Below are 11,325 nucleotides of genomic sequence, written 5' to 3'. Positions count from 1 at the left end.
TTATTTGTTTTATTTTTACATGATTTTATTTTAAGCTAATTATATTCTATTTTGAACTGATTTCATTGATTTATTTTCTTCAAGCTCTTTGAGCTCTAGTGTCCATTAGGATGAGTCTGTGGGCAGACACTGCCCTCTGCTGGACCGCAGGTGATAATACAGAGGAGACGGGAAACAACACAGGCACGGTTTGACCACAAGTGGACATGAATGTAATCTGACAGCTTTGCTTTCTGTCTGTGCGAGGGGTTCAGAAGACTTGTAGTGCATGAGGCATATGGACTAATATTATTATTCTTTATAGTGGTCAGTGTTTTCTCTGGTTTAGAGGGTTTTGACTGACTAAAATATCTAACAAATATCAACCAAGCTTTATTATATTTAAGAATCATAACTGGACTAGTGTAGTTGCATTATTATATTATCATTGTATTATAATTAATAATTATAATTTAAAAAGTGCGACTCCGGTGGGACTCGAACCCACAACCTTTGAATCACATCGCTAGACATGCCTAGAAGTCCAATGCGCTATCCATTGCGCCACGGAGCCACCTGTTGAACGGCATGAATATTACACTCTTTATGTCCTCAGAGACACTGTAACCGCTTCAGATGTTTGTTTTCTCAGAATCTGTATCTTTAATGTTTATTAATCTGTAACATTAGGAATATTAATCGCTTACATGTTACTTTAGATCCGCGTTGTTTGCGTTCAGTCTCGTGCCCGTGCTGTGATTGGTCGAGACACGTCACACGGAAGCGAAGGGAACACGAAACGGGTCCGATATTGTTGTTACAGTGTTAACTTTCTTAACATAAACAAATAAACAAGCTTTACTAACAACTTTTATTATATGCTAATGTGCCTGTAACTTCTGGATGAGTGCGGGTTTTACTCTGGTAACCTAAAGAACCGGTCGGGTTTGTTTAAGGTAAACACATTTGCTTTTATATGTTGTTTTAAGTCGTTTAGCCGTTCTTATGTGTTGTTATTTGTAATGTGATGTCGCGTCATGCGTGTTTGTGTGTGTGTGTGTGTGTGTGTGTGTGTAACGCAGTGCTGTTTGATCATATCACACACATGTGAGTGTGTTGAAGGGATGTTATAATGCGTTCACCAAAAAATGTAAAGCCTGTCATTAATTCCTCATGTCGTCCCAAACCCGTCAGCCCTGAATTCGTTCATCTTCAGACACAGATGAAGATATTTCTGACCCCTCCATAGACAGCAGTGTGATGAACACTTTAAATGGCCAGAAAGGAAGTAAATACATGGTTAAAATAGCCCATGTGACTCCAGTGGTTCAGCCTTAATGTGATGAAGAGATGAGAATACTTTAGTGCACATGTAAACGGTATTAAAACAGCTATTAAAGCTACACTGTGTAACTTTTTTATTTTATTCTTAGCTAAAAACACTTAGTTCTTTCAAAAATATATGTGCTCATTAATGTATATTTACTTCTTTCAAGTAATAAAGTATTGTCATAAGTTTATAATATGTCATTGTAAACACATACGGGTGAGGGTTCGAATGCCGGTCGCCATGTTGCTCCTCCATCTTGAAAGTACATTAGCCAAAGAGGGACATTCCCGTAAATTCAAGCTTGGCCTTTGGTGTTTTAACACTCGATGGCTCCGTGTCGAATGTGGACGAGGTCGAGCTGGAAGCCATGTTAATCTTGAACTAAATCGGCCAAATCTTTTTACTCAAATCTACTAATGACAATGTGATGAAGAGCTAACCTGGTTTGCCACGAATCGATCATTTCAGAATTAAAAACACAAAGCAAAACAATGAACAGTTATGTTACTGGCTACGTACATGTACAAATAAAGCATATTTTAACTATTCTTACCTTGGAGGCGGGGCATATTCTGTGCGTACAGCCGGATTGAGCCGTAAATCACTGGATTTAAACATTCTTGGAAACATTTGGGATAATGCACTCAAGTCAACACAATATATAACACTGATCTAGTGGCTTTTTGATATTATAACAAAAAAAACGTACATATTGTGCCTTTAAACAGTGATTCATATTTGATTACACTCGATCAAACATGCAGAACTAATTATAATAATTTATTTAGGTAATTAGGATTTACTAAAGCATGATTTGTGGCAGAGATGGGCGAGAGATCAGTGTTGTGAGATATTGGCGCTGTATGAACACTGGTTTGTGTGTGTGTGTGTGTGTGTGTGTGTGTGTGTGGGTGTGGGCTGGTAATCCCTACGTTATGGGGACAAAATGTCCCCACAAAGATGGCAATATCCGAAATCCTCATCCTTGTGGGGACATTTTTAGGTCCCCATGAGGAAAACATCTTATAAATCAGACTAAGTGATGTTTTTTGAAAATGTAAAAATGCAGAATGTCTCCTGTGATGGGTAGGTTTAGGGGCAGGGGCAGTGTGTGTGTGTGTGTGTGTGTGTGTGATGGGTAGGTTTAGGGGCAGTGTGTGTGTGTGTGTGTGTGTGTGTGTGTGTGTGTGTGTGTGTGTGTGTGTGTGTGTGTGTGTGTGATGGGTAGGTTTAGGGGCAGGGGCAGTGTGTGTGTGTGTGTGTGTGTGTGATGGGTAGGTTTAGGGGCAGGGGCAGTGTAGGGGTATAGAATATACAGTATGTACGGTATAAAAACCATTACGCCTATGGAAAGTCCCCATAAAACATGAAAACCCAACATGTGTGTGTGTGTGTGTGTGTCAGCATGAGTGGCCAGGAGGTGGCGCTGCTGCTGCAGGAGTGTCTGAGGCGTGCGGTCGCCGGACCGGATGGAGACGCCGCCACGCTCCCGCACCGCCACGGTAATCACAACACATTCCCAGAACATTGACTTTCACTGTATGAACAAAAACACCCAAACACTGAGTCAGGACAGACATATAACACAAGGCTTGACCTCTGACCCTCAGGGCCGCTTCCGGACGAGCTGAGCACGCTCCTACGGGAGGCCGCGGACAGGAAGTGGCCGTTCGTGGAGGAGAAATGGCAGTACAAACCGTCTGTGGCGTCTGAGGACAAGATGAACTCGTCGGACCTCGTGAGGAAGCACCTGCCGCAGTTACTGGTAATGATCGCTCCCTGATCTCTAACTCACGGTGAAGAACGGCCGAGTCCCAGGGCCCGGTGGCATAAAGCACCTTCAGTTTTTCCCTCAAGTTTGAACTTAAGGGGCGATTTCCCCTTACCTAAGAGAATAACTTAAGACTGTTGCATATAATCTCTTAAACGGTTCTCTCAGGGAAACATTGAAGTGTGTCACGACAGCCATCCTGGATTCACGTTATAAAAGTCTTGTTGCCATAGATACGCAAAACACTAACACTAATGCTGCGTTCACACCAAACGTGAATAGAGCGGCAAATTCACATCTAGTTTGACGCTTGAACTTTGAATGCATTCGCACGTCCAAAAAGAGAAAGAGAAATTGACGCGCGTCCTTTTGCGCTTTTCATAGTGGTTGTGTGCGGCCGCGAAATTGAAAAATACTACTGTGTGTCACGAAATTTAGTTTTAAGAGTTGTTCAGTGGAGAATGTAGTTGTTTAAAGCTCAAATCTGTGGTTTATTTGTAAAGATAGCGCCTAGTTAAAGATGTTGTGAGATCCCGCCTGGAACAGCCTCACCTCGGCTAGTCCTCCTGACTTTAGCCACTGCTAAACCAGAAATGTTTAAATTCACAATTTATAGCTTTGTTCTATTATATGAAACATAAGTTAAAAGACATTAATTACTTTTTATAACGTCAAATGACTTCTTTAATTCTGTGAGTTTTTCTTCATCTTCATCAGAAATGTACGTGTGACTGCAAGTGTTCAGTGTCAGTGGTTGCGATGTGTGATGGTCAAATCGGTGAATTCTTGCAACAATTTTTCATCGCTAAGATGGTCCAAAGGGTTCTCCCTATCCCTAAAAACTCTTCTTGGCACATAATGATCTTCAGCTGGTTCATAAATTCAGCCATGTCGTCTTATTTTTGTCCGCCTTACACTTAAGGTTACGATTTCCAAACCTTAAGTTATACTCAGGGAAATGACCGTTAAGGGGTTTTATGCAAAACTTAACGCTGTTAAAGGGATAACTTAAGTGAAAAAACAGCATTTAAGAGTCCCTGATCTCTGCGGCTCACGGTGAATAACGGCCGAGTGCCTGATCTCTGCGGCTCACGGTGAATAACGGCCGAGTGCCTGATCTCTGCGGCTCACGGTGAATAACGGCCGAGTGCCTGATCTCTGTTGCTCACGGTGAATAACGGTCGAGTGCCTGATCTCTGCGGCTCACGGTGAATAACGGCCGAGTGCCTGATCTCTGTTGCTCACGGTGAATAACGGCCGAGTCCCTGATCTCTGCGGCTCACGGTGAATAACGGCCGAGTCCCTGATCTCTGCAGCTCACGGTGAATAACGGCCGAGTGCCTGATCTCTGCGGCTCACGGTGAATAACGGCCGAGTGCCTGATCTCTGCAGCTCACGGTGAATAACGGCCGAGTGCCTGATCTCTGCGGCTCACAGTGAATAACGGCCGAGTGCCTGATCTCTGCAGCTCACGGTGAATAACGGCCGAGTGCCTGATCTCTGTTGCTCACGGTGAATAACGGCCGAGTCCCTGATCTCTGCGGCTCACGGTGAATAACGGCCGAGTCCCTGATCTCTGCAGCTCACGGTGAATAACGGCCGAGTGCCTGATCTCTGCGGCTCACGGTGAATAACGGCCGAGTGCCTGATCTCTGCAGCTCACGGTGAATAACGGCCGAGTGCCTGATCTCTCCAGCTCACGGTGAATAACGGCCGAGTGCCTGATCTCTGCAGCTCACGGTGAATAACGGCCGAGTGCCTGATCTCTGCGGCTCACGGTGAATAACGGCCGAGTCCCTGATCTCTGCCCCTCACGGTGAATAACGGCCGAGTGCCTGATCTCTCCAGCTCACGGTGAATAACGGCCGAGTCCCTGATCTCTGCAGCTCACGGTGAATAACGGCCGAGTCCCTGATCTCTGCCCCTCACGGTGAATAACGGCCGAGTGCCTGATCTCTGTTGCTCACGGTGAATAATGGCCGAGTCCCTGATCTCTGCGGCTCACGGTGAATAACGGCCGAGTCCCTGATCTCTGTTGCTCACGGTGAATAACGGCCGAGTGCCTGATCTCTGCGGCTCACGGTGAATAATGGCCGAGTGCCTGATCTCTGCGGCTCACGGTGAATAATGGCCGAGTCCCTGATCTCTGCGGCTCACGGTGAATAACGGCCGAGTGCCTGATCTCTGCCCCTCACGGTGAATAACGGCCGAGTGCCTGATCTCTGCGGCTCACGGTGAATAATGGCCGAGTCCCTGATCTCTGCGGCTCACGGTGAATAACGGCCGAGTGCCTGATCTCTGTTGCTCACAGTGAATAACGGCCGAGTGCCTGATCTCTGCGGCTCACGGTGAATAATGGCCGAGTCCCTGATCTCTGCGGCTCACGGTGAATAACGGCCGAGTCCCTGATCTCTGCAGCTCACGGTGAATAACGGCCGAGTGCCTGATCTCTGCGGCTCACGGTGAATAACGGCCGAGTCCCTGATCTCTGCCCCTCACGGTGAATAACGGCCGAGTGCCTGATCTCTGCGGCTCACGGTGAATAACGGCCGAGTGCCTGATCTCTGCGGCTCACGGTGAATAACGGCCGAGTGCCTGATCTCTGCGGCTCACGGTGAATAACGGCCGAGTGCCTGATCTCTGTTGCTCACGGTGAATAACGGCCGAGTCCCTGATCTCTGCGGCTCACGGTGAATAACGGCCGAGTGCCTGATCTCTGCGGCTCACGGTGAATAACGGCCGAGTGCCTGATCTCTGCGGCTCACGGTGAATAACGGCCGAGTGCCTGATCTCTGTGGCTCACGGTGAATAACGGCCGAGTGCCTGATCTCTGCGGCTCACGGTGAATAACGGCCGAGTGCCTGATCTCTGCAGCTCACGGTGAATAACGGCTGAGTGCCTGATCTCTGCAGCTCACGGTGAATAACGGCCGAGTGCCTGATCTCTGCAGCTCACGGTGAATAACGGCCGAGTCCCTGATCTCTGCAGCTCACGGTGAATAACGGCCGAGTGCCTGATCTCTGCAGCTCACGGTGAATAACGGCCGAGTGCCTGATCTCTGCAGCTCACGGTGAATAACGGCCGAGTGCCTGATCTCTGCAGCTCACGGTGAATAACGGCCGAGTCCCTGATCTCTGCGGCTCACGGTGAATAACGGCCGAGTGCCTGATCTCTGTGGCTCACGGTGAATAACGGCCGAGTGCCTGATCTCTGTGGCTCACGGTGAATAACGGCCGAGTGCCTGATCTCTGCAGCTCACGGTGAATAACGGCCGAGTCCCTGATCTCTGTGGCTCACGGTGAATAACGGCCGAGTGCCTGATCTCTGCCGCTCACGGTGAATAACGGCCGAGTCCCTGATCTCTGCGGCTCACGGTGAATAACGGCCGAGTGCCTGATCTCTGCAGCTCACGGTGAATAACGGCCGAGTGCCTGATCTCTGTGGCTCACGGTGAATAACGGCCGAGTGCCTGATCTCTGCAGCTCACGGTGAATAACGGCCGAGTCCCTGATCTCTGTGGCTCACGGTGAATAACGGCCGAGTGCCTGATCTCTGCCGCTCACGGTGAATAACGGCCGAGTCCCTGATCTCTGCAGCTCACGGTGAATAACGGCCGAGTGCCTGATCTCTGCGGCTCACGGTGAATAACGGCCGAGTGCCTGATCTCTGCGGCTCACGGTGAATAACGGCCGAGTGCCTGATCTCTGCAGCTCACGGTGAATAACGGCCGAGTCCCTGATCTCTGCGGCTCACGGTGAATAACGGCCGAGTCCCTGATCTCTGTGGCTCACGGTGAATAACGGCCGAGTGCCTGATCTCTGTGGCTCACGGTGAATAACGGCCGAGTCCCTGATCTCTGCGGCTCACGGTGAATAACGGCCGAGTCCCTGATCTCTGCAGCTCACGGTGAATAACGGCCGAGTGCCTGATCTCTGTGGCTCACGGTGAATAACGGTCGAGTGCCTGATCTCTGCGGCTCACGGTGAATAACGGCCGAGTGCCTGATCTCTGTGGCTCCCGGTGAATAACGGTTGAGTGCCTGATCTCTGCGGCTCACGGTGAATAACGGCCGAGTGCCTGATCTCTGCGGCTCACGGTGAATAACGGCAGAGTGCCTGATCTCTGCGGCTCACGGTGAATAACGGCCGAGTGCCTGATCTCTGTTGCTCACGGTGAATAACGGCCGAGTCCCTGATCTCTGCGGCTCACGGTGATTAACGGCCGAGTCCCTGATCTCTGTTGCTCACGGTGAATAACGGCCGAGTCCCTGATCTCTGCAGCTCACGGTGATTAACGGCCGAGTGCCTGATCTCTGCAGCTCACGGTGAATAACGGCCGAGTGCCTGATCTCTGTTGCTCACGGTGAATAACGGTCGAGTGCCTGATCTCTGCGGCTCACGGTGAATAACGGCCGAGTGCCTGATCTCTGCGGCTCACGGTGAATAACGGCCGAGTGCCTGATCTGTGCGGCTCACGGTGAATAACGGCCGAGTGCCTGATCTCTGCGGCTCACGGTGAATAACGGCCGAGTCCCTGATCTCTGCCCCTCACGGTGAATAACGGCCGAGTGCCTGATCTCTGCGGCTCACGGTGAATAACGGCCGAGTGCCTGATCTCTGCCGCTCACGGTGAATAACGGCCGAGTGCCTGATCTCTGCGGCTCACGGTGAATAACGGCCGAGTCCCTGATCTCTGCGGCTCACGGTGAATAACGGCCGAGTGCCTGATCTCTGCGGCTCACGGTGAATAACGGCCGAGTGCCTGATCTCTGCGGCTCACGGTGAATAACGGCAGAGTCCCTGATCTCTGCGGCTCACGGTGAATAACGGCCGAGTGCCTGATCTCTGTTGCTCACGGTGAATAACGGCCGAGTCCCTGATCTCTGCGGCTCACGGTGATTAACGGCCGAGTCCCTGATCTCTGTTGCTCACGGTGAATAACGGCCGAGTCCCTGATCTCTGCAGCTCACGGTGATTAACGGCCGAGTGCCTGATCTCTGCAGCTCACGGTGAATAACGGCCGAGTGCCTGATCTCTGCGGCTCACGGTGAATAACGGCCGAGTGCCTGATCTCTGCGGCTCACGGTGAATAACGGCCGAGTGCCTGATCTGTGCGGCTCACGGTGAATAACGGCCGAGTGCCTGATCTCTGCGGCTCACGGTGAATAACGGCCGAGTCCCTGATCTCTGCCCCTCACGGTGAATAACGGCCGAGTGCCTGATCTCTGCGGCTCACGGTGAATAACGGCCGAGTGCCTGATCTCTGCGGCTCACGGTGAATAACGGTCGAGTGCCTGATCTCTGCGGCTCACGGTGAATAACGGCCGAGTGCCTGATCTCTGCGGCTCACGGTGAATAACGGCCGAGTGCCTGATCTCTGCGGCTCACGGTGAATAACGGCCGAGTGCCTGATCTCTGCGGCTCACGGTGAATAACGGCCGAGTCCCTGATCTCTGCGGCTCACGGTGAATAACGGCCGAGTCCCTGATCTCTGCCCCTCACGGTGAATAACGGTCGAGTGCCTGATCTCTGCGGCTCACGGTGAATAACGGCCGAGTCCCTGATCTCTGCGGCTCACGGTGAATAACGGCCGAGTGCCTGATCTCTGCGGCTCACGGTGAATAACGGTCGAGTGCCTGATCTCTGCGGCTCACGGTGAATAACGGCCGAGTGCCTGATCTCTGTTGCTCACGGTGAATAACGGCCGAGTCCCTGATCTCTGTTGCTCACGGTGAATAACGGCCAAGTGCCTGATCTCTGCGGCTCACGGTGAATAACGGCCGAGTGCCTGATCTCTGCGGCTCACGGTGAATAACGGCCGAGTGCCTGATCTCTGCGGCTCACGGTGAATAACGGCCGAGTCCCTGATCTCTGCGGCTCACGGTGAATAACGGCCGAGTCCCTGATCTCTGCCCCTCACGGTGAATAACGGCCGAGTCCCTGATCTCTGCGGCTCACGGTGAATAACGGCCGAGTCCCTGATCTCTGTTGCTCAGGGTGAATAACGGCCGAGTGCCTGATCTCTGTTGCTCACGGTGAATAACGGCCGAGTCCCTGATCTCTGCGGCTCACGGTGAATAACGGCCGAGTGCCTGATCTCTGCGGCTCACGGTGAATAACGGCCGAGTGCCTGATCTCTGCGGCTCACGGTGAATAACGGCCGAGTGCCTGATCTCTGCGGCTCACGGTGAATAACGGCCGAGTGCCTGATCTCTGCCCCTCACGGTGAATAACGGCCGAGTGCCTGATCTCTGCGGCTCACGGTGAATAACGGCCGAGTGCCTGATCTCTGCGGCTCACGGTGAATAACGGCCGAGTCCCTGATCTCTGCGGCTCACGGTGAATAACGGCCGAGTCCCTGATCTCTGCGGCTCACGGTGAATAACGGCCGAGTCCCTGATCTCTGCCCCTCACGGTGAATAACGGCCGAGTGCCTGATCTCTGTTGCTCACGGTGAATAACGGTCGAGTCCCTGATCTCTGCAGCTCACGGTGAATAACGGCCGAGTCCCTGATCTCTGCAGCTCACGGTGAATAACGGTCGAGTCCCTGATCTCTGCAGCTCACGGTGAATAACGGCCGAGTCCCTGATCTCTGCAGCTCACGGTGAATAACGGCCGAGTCCCTGATCTCTGCAGCTCACGGTGAATAACGGCCGAGTGCCTGATCTCTGTTGCTCACGGTGAATAACGGTCGAGTCCCTGATCTCTGCAGCTCACGGTGAATAACGGCCGAGTCCCTGATCTCTGCAGCTCACGGTGAATAACGGCCGAGTCCCTGATCTCTGCGGCTCACGGTGAATAACGGCCGAGTGCCTGATCTCTGCGGCTCACAGTGAATAACGGCCGAGTGCCTGATCTCTGCGGCTCACGGTGAATAACGGCCGAGTGCCTGATCTCTGCGGCTCACAGTGAATAACGGCCGAGTGCCTGATCTCTCCAGCTCACAGTGAATAACGGCCGAGTGCCTGATCTCTGCGGCTCACGGTGAATAACGGCCGAGTGCCTGATCTCTGCGGCTCACGGTGAATAACGGCCGAGTGCCTGATCTCTGCGGCTCACGGTGAATAACGGCCGAGTGCCTGATCTCTGCGGCTCACGTGAATAACGGCCGAGTCCCTGATCTCTGCGGCTCACGGTGAATAACGGCCGAGTGCCTGATCTCTGTTGCTCACAGTGAATAACGGCCGAGTGCCTGATCTCTGCCGCTCACGGTGAATAACGGCCGAGTGCCTGATCTCTGCGGTTCACGGTGAATAACGGCCGAGTCCCTGATCTCTGCGGCTCACGGTGAATAACGGCCGAGTGCCTGATCTCTGCGGCTCACGGTGAATAACGGCCGAGTGCCTGATCTCTGCGGCTCACGGTGAATAACGGCCGAGTGCCTGATCTCTGCGGCTCACGGTGAATAACGGCCGAGTCCCTGATCTCTGCGGCTCACGGTGAATAACGGCCGAGTCCCTGATCTCTGCGGCTCACGGTGAATAACGGCCGAGTCCCTGATCTCTGCCCCTCACGGTGAATAACGGCCGAGTGCCTGATCTTTGTTGCTCACGGTGAATAACGGTCGAGTCCCTGATCTCTGCAGCTCACGGTGAATAACGGCCGAGTCCCTGATCTCTGCAGCTCACGGTGAATAACGGTCGAGTCCCTGATCTCTGCAGCTCACGGTGAATAACGGCCGAGTCCCTGATCTCTGCAGCTCACGGTGAATAACGGCCGAGTCCCTGATCTCTGCAGCTCACGGTGAATAACGGCCGAGTGCCTGATCTCTGTTGCTCACGGTGAATAACGGTCGAGTCCCTGATCTCTGCAGCTCACGGTGAATAACGGCCGAGTCCCTGATCTCTGCAGCTCACGGTGAATAACGGCCGAGTCCCTGATCTCTGCGGCTCACGGTGAATAACGGCCGAGTGCCTGATCTCTGCGGCTCACAGTGAATAACGGCCGAGTGCCTGATCTCTGCGGCTCACGGTGAATAACGGCCGAGTGCCTGATCTCTGCGGCTTGTAACGGTGGCAGGTCAAAAAAAATTAAATATAATATCTACTTTAACTTATACACAGTTCGGGCGCCAGACAAGCTTACTCTTGTCGAAATATAAATGTTATCTGTTGCTTTTTTACCCCCGGAAGGTCTCTATTAGCCACCGATTACAAACATAAATCAGTCTCAAACAAATATCTCATATTCATGGTTATATTTTTTCCAAACTAACACGAAAGCAAAAATAATCCAGAAGTTCAGT

The 11,325-nt window shown here is 51.8% G+C and overlaps 1 protein-coding gene across 2 annotated transcripts in view; it reads left to right on the top strand.

Moving 5' to 3' along the window:
* Positions 1–740: 740 nt before the first annotated feature.
* alpk1 (alpha-kinase 1) overlaps positions 741–11,325 on the top strand; it is a 77,697-nt gene continuing 67,112 nt past the window's right edge. For both annotated transcript variants that reach the window (XM_079810932.1, XM_079810931.1), the window contains exons 1-3: positions 741–935; positions 2,714–2,811; positions 2,920–3,074. In XM_079810932.1, the coding sequence (XP_079667058.1) occupies positions 2,715–2,811; positions 2,920–3,074 (252 nt within the window). In that variant the 5' untranslated portion in view covers positions 741–935; position 2,714. The remainder of the gene's footprint in view (positions 936–2,713; positions 2,812–2,919; positions 3,075–11,325) is intronic.

The sequence above is a fragment of the Gobio gobio genome (genome assembly GCF_949357685.1).
Source record: "Gobio gobio genome assembly, chromosome: 2".
NCBI classification, from domain to species: Eukaryota; Metazoa; Chordata; class Actinopteri; order Cypriniformes; family Gobionidae; genus Gobio; species Gobio gobio.
This window is presented reverse-complemented; position numbering and strand designations above follow the sequence as displayed.